Here is a 24,125-nt window from a genome sequence, read left to right as displayed (position 1 = left end):
CTTACAAAAATTGTTGTATTGTTTTCACATCATGCTTGTTTTTTTGACAAACAATTAATGAGAGAATCCTACATGCAAGATTTGGTGGTTTTTTAGTCTGCATTTGAAGAAGATTTTAGTTGCTTGCTCAGTCCAACTGTTACAATATTTGCATGCTGCTATTCTCTTACAAAAATTGTTGTATTGTTTTTTCTTGACAAACTGATTAAATAGAAGAGTAATTAATTTAGACGTTTCGATAATCAATTATATTTAATTTAAAGGAGTATTTTAGTAATTTATATGTATACCCTTCATGTTTTTCTTAATAATTATATTATTAATTTATCAGATAGAAGATATATGCCCTGAGAATAATGCACACATATATCAGAATAAAAGTATTGGTGTCTTTTTATAGTTAACTTGATAAAAATTTAATTAAATTCTATCTTCCCAATAGCATTAATCTTTTAATTAATTACATATATTTCTCATTAGCCTAGGATTCATTTAAACTAGAAATTTGATAACAAATAGAGACAGATAGATAACGAATCAAATTTAAATTAAATTCTTTTTTTATAGAGATAAAGAATTAAATTTAAAATTGTCTAGTATTAAGCGTATATTCTATTATCAAGGCTTAATTATATATCTATTACATTTAGAATCTAAAAGAGAAAAACCTTAATAAATAATCTGGGAGTTAGACACACATAATCTAATTTTTTTAAGCACTCTTTTTTTTGTGTAATATGGTGTTAGAACCGCTATAAAAAAATCAGTACCAATTATAAAAATTAGCTATTATAGTCATTAGATTAAGATTATAAATTTTAGAGCCCTATAATTATTTGCAAAAAAGAAAAAGAAAAAGAATATAGTGAGAAGAGGGAGAGAGATATGCAACAGAAACCAAACAGTATCTCTGGGTCTTTAATAGCCAAACCTTACCCCTACCAATAGCCCCCTATTCCTTTCACTAATTTCACAAGACAATGCCACAAGGTAGAGGGTGTGGGTGTGGGGAAGTGTTGATGAGACCAGTCAAATCTACACATACATCTCTCTCTTTCTCTCTCCCCCTCAGTTTTAAATACCAAGGAACCCAGGCATCAGGAGACACAACTGCTTCAGAGCTGCAAACTCTATCCAGTTCTCTTCTTTCCTTCATTCAATTCTCTGATACAAATTAAAAAAGAAGAAGAGAAGGAAAAAAAGAAAAAGAAAAATCTTTAGCTTTCTCCAATGGAGGCCTTCTCTTACAACCACCAACATCAACCTTTCCTTTTAGACTTCTCCTGCCTTCCAAATACCTCAATGGAGACCCCCTTCCCTCCACAAGTTCACACTGGAGAGATGAGCAAGGCCTCCTCTTGCTTCCCTCACTACTCTTATTCATCTGAAGCCATTCCAGAGAGAAGCTCTTCTGGTGCCAAGTCCATAACACCACAAAGTCCTCCACTGAGGAGAAGGAATTCTTTGAGCTCATCTCAGTCCAAGGCAAACATATCCAACATAAATTATACATTAATAGATACTTCTCTTTTGATTACTTTTTTTCTATACCTTGTTAATTTCTTAGCTGGGTGTTGTTTGATCATTCAGCAGTACTGCTCCAAAGAAAGCAAGACTAGGAAACGCAAGAGACCCAATTGTGGGTTGAAGCAAATAGAGGAAAAGAAGGTTAAAACTAATGAGATTAAGGCTAAACAAGCTTGTGGGGAGCCACCTGCAGGCTTCATTCATGTGAGGGCAAGAAGAGGTCAGGCTACAGACAGCCATAGTCTGGCAGAAAGGGTAAGTCTTTCAATTCTTCAAAATCTGTAACTCTACATATAGAAATTACAACCTAAACTTTGTAATGTACTTTTAGGTAAGAAGAGAGAGGATAAGTGAGAGGATGAAGATGCTGCAAGGCCTTGTTCCAGGCTGTGACAAGGTGAGAGTGAATCAAAACCCCAAACGAATTAAACTACTTCTTATATATTTAATGGGTTTAATGTTTGTGATAGGTAACTGGAAAAGCCCTTATGCTAGATGAAATAATCAACTATGTCCAATCCTTACAGAATCAAGTCGAGGTAATTATATGTTAATTAATATCTTTTCTTCATATATAATTATTAGCCTTCATCTAACTCATCTAGTTGTGAGCTGTGCTTAGTTTCTCTCAATGAAGCTTGCTTCCCTGAGTCCCATGTTCTACAACTTCGGCGTCGACTCCGATCACCACTACGTGAATAGACCAGAGGTGGGACAAAGATCCAAGCTGTTTAATTGGTTCACTATAACAATCTTTTGATGAGAGATTTAATCTTTTAAATAATTTAATTCAGAAACTGGTGAGCATGCCACATGAACTAGTGACAACTCCTGGCAATGCTACAGGCAGCTATCAAGTGATCAACCCTTTTCAGAACTCTATGCTGCAACCGGGTGTGCAAATAGAAGGATTTCCAAGCCAAGTAGAGCTTAACGACATGCATGGGCTCCTTTGAGTAGAGAGAAGAATGCTAGGTAGTAGTAATCTCTTCACACATTGTTAGTCTCCAATTCCTTTGTCTTAGTCCATGTGAAAGCTAAGTTTGGGCCTGGAGAGAGAGAGAGAGAGACAGCAAACAAATTAATGACCACATCTCCTGGAGATCCTCTCCTATTGGTCCAGTAGGTTCATGCACCAAGCTCCAAGAGGATAATTTATATTTCTTCAAATGTAAATGAGAATCCAAAAGTTTACCTTGTAGTCTTTGCTGTCTTATATATATATATATATAGAGAGAGAGAGAGAGAGAGAGAGAGAGAGAGAGAGAGAGAGAGGATCCTTGTACTACCAAAGGCAACTGATATGACTATATTTGTGTAGTTACAATTAATTTACTTCCTCTCCTTCGAATATCTTTCTATATATGTATTCATGTGTCTCTTGGGATCTTGATCAATGTACTGTTCTCACTGTTACTACAGTGATGATCAGAAAAGAATACAATTTTTGCGTTGATTTTTCCCCACAATATTACACTTGCATCAACCTCTATATAACCCTAAACCAACAACTTAGCCTGTTCATTTATAGATGCCAATGGAAAAAGCATTTAAGACTTGTAAAAGATTATGGACAGCCAAGTACAAGCTATATATGAAAGAAAAAGGCTTAAATAGTATCTTGACTGCACTGCACCTCTGTATATATATATATATATATATATCTAGTTCAAAAAATTTGTCAGAAGTGCAGAAAAAGAAGAGAGAGAGAGAGGATACATTACAAAATTTATTTAATTTCACTTAAATTAGTTAAAGATTTGTAAAACATAGCACTTCTCACTTGGCATAAATTATGATCTGATAATTAAATATGAAGTCCCAATTATCTAGACGTACAATCATAGCTAGCTTTTAATGCATATATATTAACGGGATGATATCACTTTCATACATAATTTAGACAAGCAGACATAGGAAAATGGAGTTGACCGACATGTTCTAATAAATTCAAACCTTTTGTTTCCTTTATGGTCCATGTTTTCGTTTGTCTAACAAAAGACAAGATCAAGCCATGAGAGGGTACTACTTAAAAAGAAACTTCCACTGGGGAGCCAAAAACATATTGGCAATCCATTAGATCAGAATATTACTTATCAGTGTGATATTATAATATAGTTGTCTACATAAATTTTCATATTCCATTCTTTATATCATTTAAATATTCATTATCTTTATTTTTATTTTTTAAATATTAAATATATTTAGTCTCCTTGTATCTTAGTAGACATTTACGCTACTCCCATGGATTTTATCTTCAACGACAAATCACTGAGTTGTTAGAGAAATACTATATCCGTGAATTAATCAGCTCTTGTTCAGTACCAACTCTTCTAGTACTAAAGAAAGATAGCAGTTTGAGAAGGTGTATAAACAACAGAGCCATCAATAAGACACAATAAAATACCGTTACCCTATTTCGTATCATTTTACCCTTTAAATTTTTGACTAAATTCGAAATACCAAAAACAAAAAATTGCTAATCCCCCTCAACTGTTTTTTTTTTATCACTAAGACACAAAATCTTTCTCGTCTAATATTTACATATTTATTTAATAAAAACATAGTTATTTAAATTACTTTATCATCTTTGTTACCCATGCTTATAGTTGTAATTCAGTTAAATTTCAAGGCATAGTAATACAAAATAAAATTCAGGAGGGTGAAATAATTTTCGTCTAAAGAGGAAAATATAATTAAATCTTTTATTAATTGCTTAAAATCAAAAGTTATTTACAATTCTTAGCCAAAAATAATTTAACTTAATTTATCATAATCTATACAATATAAATACCATCATAAATAACATCACAAATATAAATTCCATATCAAAATATTTTTATTACAAAATGTATTCTAAAGTAGTCACATTACTTTTAGTACTTGAGATGAAAAATTGATCATTTACATTTTGCAACAAGTGAGTGAGTTATTCTAAAATTTTCATTCTTACTTTTCCTATACTAGAATCTTATTCTATATTTGCATAAAAAAATTTAATAAAAAGAATTATTCTAAAAGCCTCCACTTATTGGATCTAATCAAATAACCGCCTAATCAATTATTTTTGAAAGCATATATTTTCTATAGTCAATACATATTTTTTTACGACGGAGTGTGCACCGTAGAGTTTATTATTGTCCGTCTGAAAATAAAAATTTATATAAAATTTTTACACAAACTAATTTTATTTATTTTTGTTTAAAAAAAAAGTCCTTGCCATGTCCACATCACTTTCATGTCCATGCCATCAAAACAGTGCAAGTTCACATCGGGCAAGTACGAAAACAGTCAAAGGGGCCAATGTCTAAAGGGCCTCTAGCTTCTTTAATTTTGTATTATATATATATATATATTTCCTAGTGTCACTTCATGGCATTGGAGGGAATGCATGAGCCATGAGCCAGCCATGAGGTGACAAATTTCATTTATGGGGATGGGATGCATGCATGCATGCAACGTAAACGGAGACTTTGGGCATGGCCACATGCCGACAATCGTCCGGCGCCGGGCTCCGGCACTGGGGCCCCCGCCCCACGCTGCCAGCCCGGCATGGCGCCACGTGTTCGCGTGTGGTGCTGTGAGGTGGGGGGGGGTGGGGGGTGGAGAGTTTTTTTATTCTTTCTTTAATCTCAGACAAGGATGGGTTTGGTTTGAAGAGTGTACTCAGGATCATTAATAAAAATAACTTCAAATTTAGATTATAAGCTAATCTCAATATAAGATGAGGGCCTTAGGCAAAAATTTATTATAACAATATATTTCATATATCTTACAAGAGCTGGCTCTCATATCCTCTTTTGGCTGCAAAGATATGTGAATAAAAAAAATGCCCATTAATCTTTGTCTTCCTACTACTTTGAATTAAGACTTTTAAATGGCAAACAATATATATATATGCTTCATTAGATTTACTCCAAAATTTTTGGAGGGTTTTTAAGCAGCAAAAGTATCACAAACTCTTTGTCACATGGATATGTGTGGATTGGAGCATGGCAAACTGTCAAAGCTTCTTTTCACAAGTAATATCTAATGTCTTGTCCTATGGAACTTTTCTAAAGAGAACTCATTCAGAGAGAAAAATAAAATAAAAGACTTTCATAAAGAGAGAAAAGGTGTTCTATTTGGTCAAATAGTTCAGAGGACATTCAATGCTTCAGGCAGGTTGCAGCTCAACTGTGAGTTCTTTTTTTTTCACCAAATTAGTACTGTATCAAACTTTTTTTTAATCAAAATTTATTGCTCTTAAATTTAATATTAACAGTGGTTCATATTTCATGTCTGAGAAAATTAATATTTTACTTTTAGATAGAAATGCCAACAAATTTAATTAATAAAATATATAAAATATTGAATTTATCAGTGGTTTGTTTGGAATTTTTTTTAATTTTATTTTTTTATTTATTATCACATATAAAATATTAATCATATCAGTGTCTTATATATAAAAAGAAGTCGTTGAACATATTAACGTTTTTCTTTCTTAGACAAAACATTGATAAGTTCAGCGCATTAGTAAAATAAATTTCGTTAAGTATGAAGTTTAGAGGTATTTTAGTTTTAAAAAGAAAATAAGAAGAGGGCTAATTTGACTTCTCAACTGCATGACATAATTTCTTTCTTTTTTTTATTCTTAAGAGAAGGAAGGACATATTTATGTCTCAACTAAACTGATGCGATTCAAAATTTAAGATCATTTGAGCACTTTCCTATTGACAATTACTTGCTATATTCTCATGTCAACATGTAAGGATGATGGTAGAGGCCACCCTCCTCTAAGCCAATTAACACATATGGGTATGTTATAAATCTTGTGTAGTAGTTAATGGAGAAACACTTATCTTGTTATTAACAAAATATTTTAATCACTCTATTTCTCTCTCTTTCCTCTTTTCTCTTTCTTCTCCTCTTTCATTCATTCATTATAAAGAATCTTTTAGTCATTTACTAAATTTTTATTTTAATTTTATATTACATCAGACATAATTATTACACATTATACAAGAATACTACTAAATAATAGAATAATTTGTACTGGTCTAAACTCTCTTATATTCATATAAAAATTAGAATAATTATATTAATATTGACCTTATTCCAAAGGTGAATGTTTATCACTATATCTTGTTCTATAGCTTGAAGAACTTATGTCTCTAACTCTCAATCTTGAAGTGAGAGAAAGAAAATTTAATTATCCATTAATAGTAGCTGGCCTTCTTAAAACTACTAAACTAGGATTAAAAAAAATTCATAGACTTTGTGAATGTGATGTGGATTCTTTCATTTATTAGGGTGTTCTTCAAATGATATGATGTGTGATTTTATTTCCTAGAAATATATATGTTTGTGATAAAACTAACACATGGTGGGTAGTAAATGGAAGCAATAAATGCCATTACTCAGATCAAAGCATTTGAACTATCTACAATGTGTAATGTTTATTTTAGAGAGTTGTGATGAACTTAGGATGTCAGAAAAGTAGGCAGGAGGAATCTTGAAGATTCTTTGATAGAAAAGAGTGATGTCCTTTTAATTGTGCATTTCAATTAAGGGGACAAAGACAAGATCTTGCCAATTGGTGGTAAAACAAATATATTATTAACATATTTGATTTAGAGAAACAATACACTAGATCAAGAGGTTTAGTCCATATGGTTTGATAATTTCTAAGTAATTAGGAATTATCTCCTTAATTTTAGAACAATAAAATAAGGGTTTTTGGTTTTTTATATGTGGATATATACTCATAAAAAACTCTTATTTACTTCTAAAGTTGATATTTGTATGTATACCACTTAAAATATATATTATTTGCATAGTTATTTATATGGTTACTTTTCAAATTGAAATTAGATAATTTAAAAGGAATGCTCAAAATAATCTTAACTAAGATAAATTTATGAAAACTAGAACAAAAATATTTTGATTTTTTTATGTCTAAATTATTACAAATTTAATGGTTACTTAAGTCCAAGTGGTATCCATGTAATGATTGTAAAAATTGTATCGTTTGAGATGTATATAAGCAAATATTAACTTTAGAATGATGTAGAAATAAATAAGGAATTTTGAAAAATATGTAGATGAACCCCCCTCCCCAAAAAAATAATCAAAAAATGGATGGTAACTTTTTATATAATCCTTATGAAAGAAGAAGTGTATACTAGCATTAAGATGATACAACAATAAACATACTTAAATTTTGTCATGTTATATGTTTTGTGATAGTAAGTGTTCCTTCCTTTTGTGGGATGGGTCAAGGCACCCTGACTTTCAATCTGTTTTGATAAAGGATAGACTTGGAATCCCTTACTCCGGAGATGTTAGGATGTAATTTTGATGGTCATTTTTTGCTGTTTCTATTGAAGCTTATTACTATTTTAAAAAAAAAACAAAGCAACTTTGCAAAATTTAACCTTATTTTCCTCAAAGGTATTATCATTAAGTCAGCTTCAAAAATATTAAATTTGTCAATTTCATTAGGTTAATTCTTCACAATTAGAGGGTTGCAACACTATCGTCGACAGACAGTACCACCGCTTATATATATATATATAGTTCTCTCACGCTTCACCCTTTTTTTAGCCTTTCAATTAGTTTTCTCACCCTTTCTCTAAATTATGCTATAATTTCTTATCATATCTAAGATTGGGCGAATAAATTGACTATCCCTTTTTCGGTATAAAGATGCTTAGATCTCATAATATATCAAATAATAGGCTAGATAGTTAAGTCATCCCTCTCGATAATCAAACTATATGCAAGCTTACAAAACATAGTCAAAGTATCAAGCCATTCAGTCTAAGCTCCAAATCGTTATGATGTCGAATCGCTTCTCTAAGCCAACACACCATCGAACCATCAAATCAAATGGAACTAAACCACCAATTTTTCTGCTCAGCATTTGACCAAGAGTTCTCCTACGCTAATTTAAGTACGTCGTATATTAAAAATAATTTTCATAGATAGGAAATGTGAAAATTATACAAATATATAGATTTTTTTTTACTCAGAAAAAAAAGTTCAGGTAAATATTTCCAGCAAATATGAGTAATTGACGACCACCAATAGATATGTGAAAAATATGGTTATAGTTCGTTAGCTCTCATGCACACATCAATGTATGTATGTATGTATGTATGTGGTGTATGTGGTGTATGTGGCTGTAGGCGGTCCATATGCGCAATTATTTGGTTCGACCACCGCTGGCTATGCGACGGCCGCCTTTTAAAACTATGTAGGTGTCTAGTAATTGTCGGATATTGACATGCCCATGTCTTGTTCGACAAAATGCCTGAGATGTTCCGATGCATGCTTTTATGAGAAGGATGTTTTTGGCTTATGTTTTCACTTCGACTGACTGTTAACCATGTCCCATTTAATACTACTAAGATTCACATCTAGAAATCCTCATTTTAACTACTAATTTCAAGCTGTAGTTCATTTCCATTCATCTTATTGTTGAGTCTCCAAGTCATCAGTAATAAAAAAAAGTTAAGCATAATGAAAAATTTCCCTCTTGGAAAGGAATAAGATTGAAATTAGATCTCTGATGTTATAACATATGCTTATACATATATATCTGTCTGGATAGGTAGAAAGAACCTAATATAATCTTAATTTACATTTGGGTTGTTCATAATGCTTTTGATCATCATGTCTACATGGACATTGATATATATTTATTTCTTTCTTTCTTTCTAGTGTCATGTATAGTAGTTGATCTTTAACACAAAGGTGAGTCATTGTGAATTTTTTTTTAAATGGAGAAAAACCATAAGCATATAATTCCATTTCTTTGAAATAGATTTTAGAAATTTGATACATATATGAAAATGGGAGATATATTGAAATAGCCTAGAGATGATCAATTGGCCCAACTCGCTTAGTTTTAACCGAGCTAAGTCAGTCCCGACTAGCTCGGACCACGCCTGAATTGCCAATGAGCCAGGCTTTTGTTCCTACGGCCCGACCCAAATGCCCGACCGATAAGCCCAGGCCATGAGCCCAATAGTAAATGTATAATCTTTTTTAATACACTAGCAGGCTAGGAAATAGGCTACATATATTCTAAAATATGCCTAAAAGACAAAAGATTTCTAAAAATAGTTAGTCCTATTTTGAAAATTAAAAAAAAAAATATGGCCAATTTTTATTTCTACCGTTTATCCTTTAAAATAATAATGAATAGCCTGTTAAACCCGGCTTGGCCCGCCTAGTTTAAGCCCGCTCTCTTAGGCTGGTGGGTAGTAATGAGCTAGTCCAGCCCAATAATTACTTTTAAAATAGCCCCACTATAAACACAATAAATAAAAAGGAAGCATTAGTCCCAGAAAACATACAAGATATAAATAAACATCACCCAGATAAACAGGCAAGCACAAATGATCAAATAATTATAGCTTCATCATGATTGCCTTAGACCTTGAAGTAGTATAGCATCTTTAGTTCATATAGAAAAATAAAAAGGATAAAAACAAAATAAGATAACGACTAGATGGCGGGTGAGTGAAGGAAGGCTCACCTCTTCTAGCAAAGAGAGTAACCACAAAAATCTCATCACCACCCACGAACACTACATGACTCGAGATAGCCAAGTCCTTTGGTGCTATCAAGAGAAACATTAGGGGAGGAGCTCTGACTCCACCCTGGCCCTAAGCTATATCGACAAATTAGAGGCAGACCAAGAGGGGAGATATAAAAGAAGGGTGCTCCTCACGCCATCGCGCCATAGCTCACAACTTAATCAACGAGTAGTTAAGGAGCGTCAAGAGAAAACGAGGGAAGCTTAAGACAACGTTAGATCTACCATTAACATTGGAGGAGAAAAAGGCAAAAAGAGAGAAAAAAAGAAAAATATAGAAGAGAAGAAAGACCCAAGTTGACAAGATTTCAATGCAAATTGTTTTATCCGAGGTTTGAGCACGACCAAATGGGATATGATTTATTCATGAAATAGATATTGATTTGTTTTTGCTCAATTGATCTTTGTCCAGATGAATCAATACCTAAAACCCCAATCTCTCCTCTCCTTCATGCTAAATGGTATATATATACCCTATTTATTTATGAATTGGTATAATCTATTGTTTGAATAGCTTATTCATCAACTTATCGGATTCGGGTCTTCTACTGAAACCCATATCCATCCCCATTTCCTTACCCTCCAAAATCCAAACCACAGCTTTGGAGGACTACTAATCTCACGCCCAAGATTCTCCCACCTTCCCTCTCATGGAGGACCGCCGGCCGCCTGAGACGGCGACCAACGGCGGCGCTACCACAACCAACACCCTGCCCACCGCCGCTACTACTATCCCGGTCACGAAGCGCCAGCGCCGCCCCAGCGTCCGCCTCGGCGACCTCGGCTCGGACCCCTCTCTCCGCCGTATGAAACCCCCAAAAGTATCCTCCGGTGGCGCCACCGTCGCAGCTTCTCGACGCCCGAGGTCGTACCGGCCGGCCAAGCCAGAAGAGCTCACCTCCGGCGCCGACTCGAAGCCGAATTGCGGGGGCGACGACCACGAGGCTAGATTTAGAGTTGGGGTTTCGGGGAGCCCCAGCGCTGTCGAAAGGGATCTGCTGTCGGGATCCGAGGGTGGGGATTGGAACGATCGGGTCGGGGACGGCGGGGTTCGTTTGTGGCTGGAGAAGTTAGGGTTGGCGCGGTATGCGCCCGTATTTGAGATCCATGAGGTGGATGATGAGGTGCTCCCTTTTCTTACCATAGAGGATTTGAAGGATATGGGGATTAATGCGGTCGGGTCCAGGAGAAAGATGTACTGCGCCATCCAAAAGCTGAGGAGAAGCATCTCGTGAACGAAAGGTTCGATCTTTGGGTTAAAATTTCCTCTTCTTGTTCGATTTGGTAATGTCATTACTTGTTAATTAAATAGGATGGTATGTACATGCTGTAAATTTTAGGTAAAAGTTTTTTATTTTCTTGATGATAGAAAGTCTTGTGGGAGGGTTTGGCTTCTTGAGATCTTCTGAGGGAAGTTGTACTGATAAAAGTTAAAAAGTGGATTATGTGAACATACTGAGCTGTGAAATTGTAGAAGTTGCAGTTATAATTGAATATAACAGTTCTCCTTCATATCTAATTTTTTAGCTTTGAGACTGCCTTCTATCTTGTGAAATTTTAAAAGTTGGTATACTTAACCAGAAAATGGCTAAGAGATACTATTACGGATTGATGGATATGATTCAAAAGTTGGCACTCTTTTTTGTGTTAGTGTCTGTATTTACCATCCATTTTTGACTTGCTATGATTCAATATATGACATCTTTATAACTATCTATGACAACGGATAATAGAAAAAAGATCGAAAAATAAAAGATACGGATGATGTGTATGGCAAATGACAATTTTTGACTTTTTTAAATCTTCTCACAAAATATTGTACCCAAGTAAGTGAGTTTCAAACTTATTTGTGGGACCACATTACTTCTAGTCCACATGGATGCCTAAGTACATTGGCTCTGCTCTCCTTGTTTCAACAGATTCCTGACACTATGCCACACCGGTTGTCCGGCAGCTTTCTTCTTTGTATTCTTCCCAGTATTAACCTTCATAATCCTCAGAGGTTCCACCTCCAAGGCTTCATCATCAGATAGAATAGCCAATTGCCAACTAACCTCAGCATCGTCCTACTGATGGTCTATCTCTATTTGTTTCTCTCCGTCAAATCAGCCTCCATCCTAATCCTCTCCTTATCGGCCATCATCATCTCCCGAATCCCCTGCTCCACCGAAATAGACTTCCCCCTCTATTTCATTTCCGCCGCCAAGAAATCCTTTCCAGTTTTCTCCTCCACATTTGTATAATCCTCTCTATACTCTACCTTTTTCCCCTTATTAACTAAAGCTAAATTTTCCAAAACTACCTTTTTCGTAGCATCATCTTTCCCTGCTGAAGCTTTCCCCTTTTCTACCGCAGCAAAGGTTTTCCCTTTATCAAGAGAAAGGTTCTCCACGGGATCTTTTCCTTATCCACAGCAAGGAATATAACAGAATACCCTTGATATTTATCATATGGGAAAAAGGCTTAACAAAAGCTCTTTGTCTAAAATGCCTTAGATTTGCCTTATTCATTCAGGCCTCTATGAACGATTCAATTCTTATTTGTAACCTCCTCCATGGTGTGAGGGTTAGGAAACTTGATTAGAAAAGCCCTAACATTAATCCTTCTGGATCTCCAATATCTCTTCCACAATTGCAACTCATCTCCAACCCCTTTCACCAAATCCCATCCTCTCATCAATAGTGCTATCAGACAATGTGATGCGATCCAACTAATTTTGATACCAATTGAGGTGATCTAATTGGCTTTGGTACCCAACTGATGTGGCTCTGCCAAAGATTGCAATCAACTCGGCCTTAGACAGCAATGAAGGACCTTTGTTGCTGTCTGGAGGCGGTGCGCACTGAGGTCGGATTGGGGGGGTGGGTGCACGATTTTTTCGAGATTGTTAGGGGCTCATGGGGTGGTCATGGAAATGCGTAGCTTAATGATAGGATGATCAAGGTTTAGATACGATAGATGATAGATAGATTTGGGATAGGGTTATTGTGGATGATGGTGGAATGTGGATAATGTCTTTGGTATGATTGCGCACGGTGAGAAAGAGTACCGTCACAGTGATGGAAAGCTGCTAAGAGGAGGGGACAAAGGTAGAAAAAGATTTCTTAGAAGATAAAGTGAGAGCTAGAGAGAGAGGTCCAAAGAAATTAAGGAAGATAAATTCAATTCATAAGCATGCCTAAGATATAAGCCATACGAATCTATTTATTGGAAATAAAACAAAGAGTCCTAAAATCGAATAAGAAACAAATAATTAAACGTATATAAACTAGCCACCATATCTCCCTCATATTATAACTCTGTTATGCCCCAGATAAATTCCGGATCTAAAGGAAGTCTGAATGCAAAAACCGTAGGTCATGACATCACTGATTTAATCCTTTTAGCTTTATACTATTTAGATGTCGTATGAATATTTTATGATTATTTTCTTGGAACTGCGTAACTGACTAATTTTTAACTCGGGCTCAGTTCTGACTTAGATATCAGAACGCCTAAGATTTGCCTCATTCGTCTGAGCCTCTATGAATGATTCAACTCTTATTTCTTATAGCAGATGAGCTCTATATTAAAGAATTATTGAATTATATTACTTTCTTCAAGAGACTCCAAGAGTTGAAGTTTATTATGTAGGATCAAGTCATAAGCTAGAATTTACAAAGTTGTGCATATGTTCTTGAAGACTCAGAAGAATCTTGCATTGAGCTTGCCTTGCCTAGAATTGAGTTGATCAGCGTAAAATCATCTTAGAGGAGTCAAATGATCCAGAATGTTAGGTTTGTGAGCTTGACCTACCCATGAGAGATCAAGCTAGCCTAGGACACACTTTAATCAAGAGTTTACATTTTTCTTCCTGTATAATCAGATATATTAGTACCATTTGAATGGGACACTCTGAAGGATGGTGGGTTGAAGCTGGAAGATTGTCAGACTTTATACTTGTATTGGGACATTGTATTCCTGTACTCAGGACGTTAAATTATTGTAACAGAAGGTTTTACTATGGCTTGATACAGTAAGCTCTCCATTGCAGTTTAGTATATTGCGAAGACTCTGAACATGAAGTTGGATTTGCATCATGTGTAAGCAAGATTTCTTTCTTGATCAGGATGATATATTCATAGCTAGTTCTTTCTATCATTGCATTGATGTCTTTTATGTAGTTCCGTAGTTTGTTGGCTTTTTTTATGCTTATACATTGGTGCTATATGAGCATTTGAGGAAGTGACCGACTGACCACCCTAAGAAAATGAGCTATTAACGAATTATATTCCTATTCGTGATTATGCTGTAGACACATCTACTATGGATCCTGTTTTGTGTGCAAAATGCTTACAAGTTTTTCAGATGATAACCTTCCAACATTGAGGGTCATTTAGGTCTCTTTTATCGGATGGAGAATAAAACACACAGCTCTAATATTTGGACTATGGATATAAAGTCAACAGCACTGGATAAGAACCTAGAAGAAGGCTCATAGCAAACAGGATTTTCGAAAAGCATTAAATTCTTTAGTTACTTGAGAATTTTGAATGTGCAGACTGCAGAGTTAATATCAGTTCAGATGGGTGTATTGTGAGAAATGGTTTAGCTTAGTATATCAAAATGGTCTAATATCAAATGATATGATATCGCTATTAAAAAAACTGGAGATTGAAGAAGAAATAGTTCTTCTTTGATGCATGGATGGCACTAGATAAGAACCGTTGCTTTTCCTCTTCAATATTGTCTAGATTCCTTTTTATTTCTTTTAAATTACAGTACCAAAGTAGGGCTTCAATCTCTTCTTCTATCTGAAAAACAATAGAAGAATTGTTATGGTGTAGAAGCAAGGTTTTGGCTCATCCAGACACACTTAACAGGTGCACGAACTCTTCTCTCTATTGTCTTTTTTTTTAAGTTTAGTATGATGGATGGAAGCTTCTGTATTTTAGTGGAAGGCCCCCTAGTTCAAATTGAATTTATTTTTAGTTCAAAGAGGCATAAGATACCCCAATTTGTGTTAGATTCCTCTCCTACATAAATGAAGAGGATGTATAAAAGATGGAGAAATACAACATAATTCACAGTTGTCTTTGGGTTAGATTCCTTTCCAAAGTTTCAATTCCTAAAGATTTTTTTGTTGAATGGAACTTTTCTCTGCAACACCCAAACTAGAGTGTAAAATTGAGCCATCAGAGCTCAAGCCTCAAGGTTGGAGATTTTGTTCTCCAGCTCAGTCTGTACAGTTTCTATTGAATCTTCTTTCATGTGGGGGTTAAGCAAGGAGAGTTATTTGTTGATTGCTTGCTGGTTTGCAATATATATATATAAGTAGGGCAGCATCAAAAGGAGTACCATATGCTTTGATGCCAATTTGAGCTAATCTGAATTAGTGTCACACAGTCTAATATCGCATGTTCAAGTCAGAGAAGCAACTTTTTTACTCAAGGTGACAAAGATAGGTATTTGTGAAAGGCTTTATTTGTTCTTTTGTAATTGGCAAATTGTATTTCTAATAAAATTTTATTCATATAACATGTTTAAATTTTATGTATAAGTTTTAGCATAAATTATGAGATGTTTGATGAAAATTATTAAAGTAAAATATTGATTTTGAAGTCTAATTTTAGTCAGACCTGTTGTTTGGAAAAGAGTATATATATAAAGTTTTGGTGGTTTTGATGCAGTAGTTCTAACAACTTTGAAAGTGATTCAAATAAAAAAAGCCAGAGAATTATTTATGTACATAAGTTTGAAGAGTGGTTCTAACCACTTTGGGAAAGAAATGAGCCCCATATTGATGCGCATTATTGCTTCTTCTTGTTACTTCATGGTTATAGATATGTATAATTGAATGGAGAAGGCATGTTGCTCATATGAGAACAGTGCTACTGTCTGCTGCATTGCAAAGTAGAACTAACTAATAGTCTATGTCGACTGGTGACTTGATTAAGAGCAGAAGAATCGTGGAATTCTGACGAGTTCATCCATGATTTATAGGTGACATCACAATGGAAGTTCATTGATTTAAGACTAGAACTATGAAGAAAGTAAAGCATGTTCCTTATCAGAGCTAATTAGAGCTCTTTGGTTCAGTAATCAATATTTCGTATATATTCAGAGATGATAAAAAGAGTTGATAGTATTTGATTTAACATAGACCCTTACAGACCTGGGACTAATCGGTATCGACATCACATTATAATACAACATTTTGTTACTGCTTTCTGCCCTTGATTAGTTAGGAGCTGTTGCTCATAAAAGCATTTAACCAGTTTGTGCTTTGTCTTCCAGGGACAATGAAATTGATCTGCCATTGTTGACTTTGATGCAGCCCCTGCTTCTTAAATCACAAAATAAGCTCAAGTTTTGAAGCTACCAAAGGTTCAAACATAGAATGGTCAGTATCTTGGTTGTTTCACTCTAAGGATTAGCAATAAGTCTTGAAAGCTCATTGAAGGAAGAATTACAAAAATGACAGCTGAAATTGGAATTAGTGAATTAGGAAGGAAAAAGGCAAAAATACCAAGCCAAATGGCTTGGAAGCTGCACTCCTGATGTGATATCTCAAATCCTACAGATGTACTTCCAAGCTGTTTCCCTCAGTGAAATAGATGAGGATGAAGCAGAAAGCATGGCCAGAAGTTGTGAAGAGATCAGTGGACCTATTACTCAGAAAATCTATGATGCACTCCTACCATAATGCAAGGTCATCACATGATCTGCGGTGGCCGACGAGTCCGGTAGCGATGCGACTGCCTCCGTCGAACTCCATATACTGTCTCTTACATGTTGCAAAGTCAAGAAGGGAAGAAGAAGCTGCCCTTTGCAGGTGAGCTCTACCTGGTTTTAGTACACATGTAAATGCAACTTCAAAGCTTTGTATAATTTCCTTTTTTTTCTTAATTATTTATAATTGCGTTATGATTGTAAGTATATATTACAAGACAGGCATCTAATTTACTGTCTTTGATTAATAACATCTTATGAAGCTACAAATATAGGAGAACTTACTTTTAAGAACAGATATATCAATAAGAGGATAACATAGTAGAGATCAAATATGATTTGTCTATGTTGATGGGTATTTGTTACTTTCCACCTTGATTTATGGAATGGAATCAGACTAAAGCCTACGTACATCTTACTCTCTAATTCTAACTCTAGCCCAATGATAATATGATTATCACTACATTAAGGTTACCCCATCCCAAGGAACACCTTGCTAGTTTTAAACTACACTATAAAGAAGAAAGTTGATTAACAAATATTAACCGAATCTCAAATGTATCATTGACGTGTCTACCACTTATGATAGGTTAATTATATTTGTTAAAGATCTAAACTCATAAAATTAAGAAGTACCCACCAACTAATGAAATAATACAACTAGGTTAAGCAACAAAAACTATTGTATAATTCTAGATAAGGTTGCTTATATTCTCAGTCACATACATGGAGAATCCATCGAATTAAATAATATTCTCAAATATTACACTGGAAATAAAATACTACATCTAAGTGGAGTTTTTCTAAATTAACCAAGTTTGGAAAAATAAAATTCATATAAATAGCTGATTAAGAAAGCAGAAAAAAAAAATTCCTGGTAATTTGCGAATTTTCTGAGTGATTTTAAATTTTTAATGTAAATATCTGTCAATGATTTATATTTAAAAATTACTTAGTAGAATAATTATAATTATATTATACTAGACTTGTAAAAAAAGAAATTTGGGAGGGCTAGTTTGGTCAAAAACTCGGTCTAAGTGGGATGAGAGAGAAAATAAAGAGGTTATGGATCGTAGAAGCACGCCGAGGAATCGGCGCGATTTTCCTCAGGTCACGACAAAACAGCATGCACGTCTGCCGTCCGCCTCACGTTCTCTTTCTTTTTCTAGGGTTTTCTTTTTTATAAGTACACCCCCTCAAAGTTCATTATTTTCGTATACGCCCTTCTAGATTTTATATTTGGGCCTATACTCTTTAAAATTATATGATTTTTTGCATTGATAATCTTGAGGTTACTTTTTGACATATATACATCAAAATCTTAGTAATTTAAAAAAGAATATAAGACTACAAGTATAATGTTTTGAGGAACATGCAGGCAAATATTAATTTTAAGAGGTATACACTTAAATATTAGAAAACCCCTTTCTTTGACTACTCCTCCAAAGTTTTATTTATTTTTCCTTCCTCTTTATTAACAAATATTCAAGTACCCTCTTTAATCCTCCTTTTGTATATTTACTTCCTATATGCATCCTAAAGGATTACTACTTCTTTACTCTTTTTTTTTTTTTTTTGGGTCTTTAATAATGTTAAAAGATAATAATATATATTATTAATTTGTTACCTAGCAGCTTAAATTCGCAGGCATGTTAAAAGTATAATATACATTTAACATCTTAAGCTTTTAGATCAACGAGTTATCTAGGGAGCAATTCATAATAGGACATGACTATTGTGGTAAGTAATCAGCCTGTTCTTTGCATCTATTTGATGCTATCATCTTAACCAAACTATTTGTATGTATGTGTGTTGTGGAATAAAGAGATAAGGTAATGGAGGCCATCTCCATATTTTTACAAAGTGAGAGTGTCCTACCTAGAGATTCTTGATGGGTCCTCTCTACCAACAATCCTAGAGCAATTTAGCAAAGTACTGTAGGGTCTGGCTTAGCTTTCAAGAGGTGTGCAAAGGTGTGTGTGTGTATATATATATATATGCATTGCATGATGAGGTAAGCCCCTCGAGAGCATGACAATCAGACTATTGCCTCCTTTTCCCATGCAAATTTTCCACGTATACTTACAACCTTCTCCTAATATATATAGATATATATATATATATATAGTCTCTACTTATCCAAGAATATAGTTCTGCCACTTAGCCATTAATCATAGTCAAATGTGCTACACTAGGGGCAGGCTTTTCTATTCCACCTATAGGATAATAATTATTAATCTCATCTTTTTTGTCTAAGTACATGATGATGGTCTCCCACTATAGGTGATGCCTTCTATGTTAGTTTTGATCAAATGGCATACAAGGAAAGGAAAATAAAAAGTTCATTAAGTACTTTTTGCGGCTTAAATAAAGGATTAAATAATTGAAAGCATCATCACATTAAGCTGTACTGAGAGGCATGGAATCTTTTATTATTTATTCACTGATTGCTATAAAATTATATATATATCTTTTAATTAGTTCATTATTTAGGATGCATCTTGTGTTAGAATATAGTATTATAATCCATGTACACTAATCTTGAGAAACTTTAGCAGGAAGGCTCACATATGTCAATAGAAAAATTGAGGAGCAATCATAGAGTTGACATTTTAAATTAAATACATCTGCATGACATGAATATATTACGAAAGAAGGAATTAGTGATGACACGAAGCATATGCTCTATATCTCAACCTACATGTTAATTTCCAGTTCATCATGATGATATAAATAGTAGTTATTGTTCTTGGTGGGTACTATATATGCTATACGAAAAGGTCTAACAATGACAATTGAAGCATAAACTCCATACTAAGCTGATAATATAATTAAATCTATATTAATTAATATAAAGTGCACTTTAGCAGCTCGTGAAGATCACATAGCTACATTGTTTGCAACTTTGCATTGGCAGGAAAGGAATAAATGATCCAAAGAACAAATTCCAAATGTCAATTGGAAATAGCTAAGTTATTATTTGATCCATATTTGAAACCTCTCATGCAAAGTACGCATAAGCTGAGGTAGATGATCTCTAAAATTAAGACTCTCTAACCTACATCTTGCATATAAGTGCATGGAAATTAAGAAGGACAGTTTAAATGCATGCTGGATCGAGATTAATTTGACAACGACCAAACGTTAGAAATCATGTTTCCAAACATATCATAAAGAGAATATAAAATAATTAAATTAGATCTCGGATAGTTAATGTGGCATACTCATGATTAACGAGTAAATGTTACAAATATTAAAAAGTATATAATGTATAATAAGCCAAAATAGAGAGCACCAAGATCTTCTTGAACCATTTCTCTTCTGCTTTGTTTTGTAAGGAAAAAAAAGCTACGAAAGATGCCATTGACTAATATCTCAAACATTTGATTATTTATTGTAGGTTGAGGATATATAATTCTGTTACATACAAATATATTATATACTTTAGTTCTCTTTCAGTAATGTATATTAATTTATCTCCATTAACATATAAATGCATACATAAATACACACACATATTTTCGTTTTAATAGTTACACAAGATATATATCACTTGTCTCACATTAAGGAAGAAGCTCTTATGTTCTTAAAGCAAAGCTATGTACTTTTCTTGTCTCTTCAGAAAAAGGACTATATAAAATCCAAATTGGACTAGTAAACAATAAGAAGAAGAAAAAAAAAACGACAGAAAATTATAAAATCTAGTACATAATTTGTAGAAGATCTTGTTCACTGCACAAACCTATTAACCTAGATGAATCATCAGTAGCTATTTCAAAGTCTACATGCATCTGCAATAGTGCTGAATCTTGTAGATATGTAATTTACAAATGGTGGTGGTCAATTCATATAAATTTTGGCAACCAATAGCTGTTAATTATGAATCCTCCAGTAATGACAATAATTGAAGATATATATTAATTACTTTTTATTTATCAAATAAAAGGAGGAGATCTGGATATATACTTTTAACATCACTGGAAACTCTTCTTAAATAGGTGCCAGCTAGAGAACAATCACTCTACCAGTAATATGTTCGCCTACCTAGTTTACTTGATGATATTTAAACAGAATGGATGTTGTTCTATACTAATGATAGAACTTCCAATTAATATATTCTAAGTGGAATGAGAAATTAAAGAGAACTTCGAATTAATATATTAATCTAAGTGAAATGAGGAATTAAAGGAAAATTCCAATTAATTTATCCCAACTGATTTGAGAAATTAAAGAGAACTTCGAATTAATATATCAATCTAAGTGAAATGAGAAATTAAAGGGAACTTCCAATTGTTCTATACTTGATAATAATTAAGTTTTCAAAAGGGAAGTCATGTTCAAACAATCCTTGGCTATGTAGTAGCTGGTGGAATATCTCATGCTCATAACATGAGAGGATCAAACTTCAAGCTTTAGGCATACAATGCTGAATGCTCCAACCATTCGTAACAAATTAGTTTAAGAAGACTGATCACTATAGTCTTCTTTTATTACTATATCAGCCCTCCTAAATAATTAGTACTCTTCTAACTCCCTAACTCATTAGCCAACAACAATATGTGCATCATTAATTGTTCATTCTAACTAAAGTACCTCTGAAAGCTCTAAAAACAAAATTAAGGTATAGCAAAAAGAGAGGTTCCATATTGCATGAAACTAAGATCCCATGAGCTTTCTTTCTAATGAAATTCTTAAACAAAAGAATGCTTGTCATTATACTTCTGCACAGTCTTGCTGCCAAAATATGAGTACATTGGTTTTTACCAGGAAGCAAAATCTAAAAGTCATTATGAAGAGATCTTTTTCAACTGATGGAGGGCTTTCCATGCAACTCCAACCCTAAGGTACTGCTTTCATGTCTATAGATGGAGCATAACTTTCGCTAAAGGTAGGTGCAAAATGGCTTTTCATGTTTTGTTTCTCCCAGGCACCCTACACCAGCAACAAGGACAGTAACTTTATATATAGTGGCATCTATTACATGTACACTATATATATAATATATATGTGGGTTTCTTCTTGTTGTTCTTCTTAGAATCCTACAAGAATGCTCATCACCTAGGTCTGACTCTTCCATATATAGCATGTCAAGCCTAGGAGATCAAAAGTTACTTTCCCTGTGATGGGTCATGAGCCCTAGTGAGGGTTTCACCAGCAGCCTACAAATTATCTAAGCATTCTTATCGGCAGAACTAATTCATGCCTCTCCATTTAAACTATTAAAACCACATCAAAACAAACCGCTAGTTAATGACTAAGCATCTACCCAGTTAATTGCCCAAGCAGGTCCAAGGAATTAACAGTTCTCATGTTTGGGTGAGCATTTTGTCATGGTGGATGAGCTAGCAATGATGTGCCACTCAGACAATCACATCTCACCTAAAAAAGAAATTAACACAAAAGAAAGAAAACCAACATCTGAAGCACTCCGTTTAGCTCGCAAGCTCCTTTCACCAACCATGAGAAAGAACAGATGACTACTCATGCAAATAGTTTTTTTGTTTTTTACTCCATGGTGCATTTATACTAGCTTGTAGGATTCTCATCATCACATAAACTTAGTATATATCTTACCATGCAAAACCTTTTGTGTATATATATATATATATATATATATATATATATATATATATATCAAGAACAACAAGCAGCAAAGAGTAATAGTAATAATGATCAGTACCTGTGACTCATCCTCCAGTCCCAGCTTATTAACCAAATACTTGATCAACAACCTAACTGTCAGCCTCCCATCCCTATGAACAAAGAAGGGGAATTAAAAGAAATAAAATTGGAGAAAATGATGCAAGAATATATAGGTTTAGCGAGATCACAAGTACTTGATCCTCAAGTAGTTCTTGGGTATCTGAGGCAAGAAAGGTTTCCTCCCTCTGCGCGAAAAAGAAAAAAAAAAGGAAAAAAAAAATTTAATGTTAGAATAACTAATCAAATAAGTCACTTTGAGAGAGATCTCAAAGAAACTAAATTAACCTAATTAAAATGCAACTCACTGGATTTGTGCAGCCTGGAGAACAAACCAAACCCCGGTCTGCGGCCTCGGCGGTGGTATAACCACTCTCACGTCGGCGAATTGCCGCGGCACCGCCGCCGCCGAGCTGCTACCGATGAACAAATTCGGATTCCAAATCGCCCACGGCATATCTCGCCGGTATCCCATCATCGGCATCATCGATGAGTAATCCAACGGCGTCTGCAGCGGCGGCGGCCTATCGGTGAACAACTTGAGCTCGGTGATCCCTTCTCTTCTCTCTCCATGAGCCGGAGTGGTTTGATGAGATGGGCCAAGACCCAATTGTAGCCAAGCTTTAGAATAATTACTACTACTACTACTACTACTAGTACTATTGATCTTTATTTGTTGGTGGTGTTCTTCTCCTTCTTCGTCTCCTTCGTTGTTTTCTTGGTTAGGGGGATAAGGAGAGTGTTGGGCCATTGGAGTGGGCCTCAGAGATGAGCTCCTCGTGGTGAAACTGAGGTGGTGGGTATCGGCGAAGCAGGGCCCATAGGCGTCGTAGTCTCGCCGGAGAAGCACCATCCTCGCCTCATACCATGGTCTTGATTCTCTCTTGATCACCAAAGGAAGATGAGTTGGTAGTAGAAGTAGTAGTAAAGGTTAGAGAAGGAGGAGGAGAAGGAAGAAAGGTGAGAGAGAGAGAAAGAGAGAGAGAAAGAGAGGAAGCTTTCATGGAGGAGGAGAAGATTAAGGTAAGGGAGGGTGAGATTACCTCCTCGCCTCTTAAGTATTACTTTTTAATGGTTGGTTATGGAGAAGAGGTGAGGAGGAGATGATATTTTTGCTGTAATTATTTATTTGAGAAAATAACAAATAACTTTCTTTTATTATTATTATTATTATTTATTATTTATAAATAGAGCTCATATTTGCTCAAAATTATATAAATCACACTACAACAACTACTGTTGTTTAAACTCAAATATTATTTTAAAATTTATAAAAAGAAAATATGATTTAAAATCCACGGGGTGTGGCTTGATATTTGTTAACAACACAGGGGGCTTAATTTATAAATGCCAGAAATAAAAGGAAGGACCTATTTATAATATAGTTAAAATATTAGGGTATTATTTATAATTTTGTTGGGGGGGGTCTACGTGGTGGGAAGTATGGTGAGAGGTGGGGCCACGTGGGATTACATGTCGCCGTATGATTACTGGAGCACGGATTACGAGGCAGCCCATGGGAGTTTGGGGTATTTACGGATCCTTCAGTAGTATGTCTGTCTCTATGTCGGTTTTTAACTCCCAATCTTTTTTCTAGAATTAT

The 24,125-nt window shown here is 34.5% G+C and overlaps 3 protein-coding genes across 5 annotated transcripts; 2 read left to right on the top strand and 1 right to left on the bottom strand.

The window, feature by feature from the left end:
* Positions 1 to 1,103: 1,103 nt before the first annotated feature.
* Positions 1,104 to 2,924, top strand: LOC140797303 (basic helix-loop-helix protein 80-like). Of its 2 annotated transcripts, none has more exons than XM_073150643.1 (6): positions 1,104 to 1,485; positions 1,591 to 1,782; positions 1,859 to 1,924; positions 1,998 to 2,066; positions 2,150 to 2,236; positions 2,322 to 2,924. In XM_073150643.1, exons 1-6 carry the CDS (start codon positions 1,231 to 1,233, stop codon positions 2,481 to 2,483), a joined length of 831 nt encoding a protein of 276 aa, XP_073006744.1. In that variant the 5' UTR covers positions 1,104 to 1,230; the 3' UTR covers positions 2,484 to 2,924. The 2 variants fall into 2 exon arrangements, with proteins under 2 accessions (XP_073006744.1, XP_073006743.1); XM_073150642.1 differs by having other exon boundaries at positions 1,124 to 1,485; positions 1,594 to 1,782.
* Positions 2,925 to 10,708: 7,784 nt separating this feature from the next.
* On the top strand, positions 10,709 to 17,092 carry LOC140797826 (uncharacterized). Of its 2 annotated transcripts, XR_012110727.1 has the most exons (3): positions 10,709 to 11,353; positions 16,388 to 16,493; positions 16,674 to 17,092. XR_012110727.1 is itself a non-coding variant. In XM_073151501.1 (2 exons), the coding sequence occupies exon 1, from the start codon at positions 10,762 to 10,764 to the stop codon at positions 11,344 to 11,346; it is 585 nt and encodes a 194-aa protein (XP_073007602.1). In that variant the 5' UTR covers positions 10,710 to 10,761; the 3' UTR covers positions 11,347 to 11,353; positions 16,388 to 17,092. The 2 variants fall into 2 exon arrangements, 1 of the variants encoding a protein (XP_073007602.1); XM_073151501.1 differs by having other exon boundaries at positions 10,710 to 11,353; positions 16,388 to 17,092.
* Positions 16,158 to 23,599, bottom strand: LOC140797825 (uncharacterized). Its single transcript, XM_073151500.1, has 4 exons — positions 22,831 to 23,599; positions 22,660 to 22,710; positions 22,503 to 22,575; positions 16,158 to 16,936 (listed from the first exon to the last, which is right to left on the bottom strand). The coding sequence occupies exons 1-4, from the start codon at positions 23,373 to 23,375 to the stop codon at positions 16,775 to 16,777; spliced, it is 831 nt and encodes a 276-aa protein (XP_073007601.1). The 5' UTR covers positions 23,376 to 23,599; the 3' UTR covers positions 16,158 to 16,774.
* Positions 23,600 to 24,125: the final 526 nt, after the last annotated feature.

This window comes from Typha latifolia, chromosome 11, assembly GCF_019914945.1.
Source record: "Typha latifolia isolate L0001 chromosome 11, TyphaL0001v2, whole genome shotgun sequence".
Classification (NCBI taxonomy): domain Eukaryota; kingdom Viridiplantae; phylum Streptophyta; class Magnoliopsida; order Poales; family Typhaceae; genus Typha; species Typha latifolia.
Note: the sequence above shows the minus strand (reverse complement) of the source record. Positions and strands in the feature narration are given on the sequence as shown.

Coding starts and splice junctions, on each gene's coding strand:
- LOC140797303 (XM_073150643.1), top strand. CDS start 1,231: ATGGAGGCCTTCTCTTACAACCACCAACATCAACCTTTCCTTTTAGAC. Junction 1,486..1,590: donor TGAGCTCATCTCAGTCCAAG/GCAAACATATCC, acceptor TTGATCATTCAG/CAGTACTGCTCCAAAGAAAG. Junction 2,237..2,321: donor ACTACGTGAATAGACCAGAG/GTGGGACAAAGA, acceptor AATTTAATTCAG/AAACTGGTGAGCATGCCACA.
- LOC140797826 (XM_073151501.1), top strand. CDS start 10,762: ATGGAGGACCGCCGGCCGCCTGAGACGGCGACCAACGGCGGCGCTACC.
- LOC140797825 (XM_073151500.1), bottom strand. CDS start 23,375: ATGGTGCTTCTCCGGCGAGACTACGACGCCTATGGGCCCTGCTTCGCC. Junction 22,711..22,830: donor CTCCAGGCTGCACAAATCCA/GTGAGTTGCATT, acceptor TTTTTCGCGCAG/AGGGAGGAAACCTTTCTTGC. Junction 16,937..22,502: donor GACTGGAGGATGAGTCACAG/GTACTGATCATT, acceptor TACTAAAACCAG/GTAGAGCTCACCTGCAAAGG.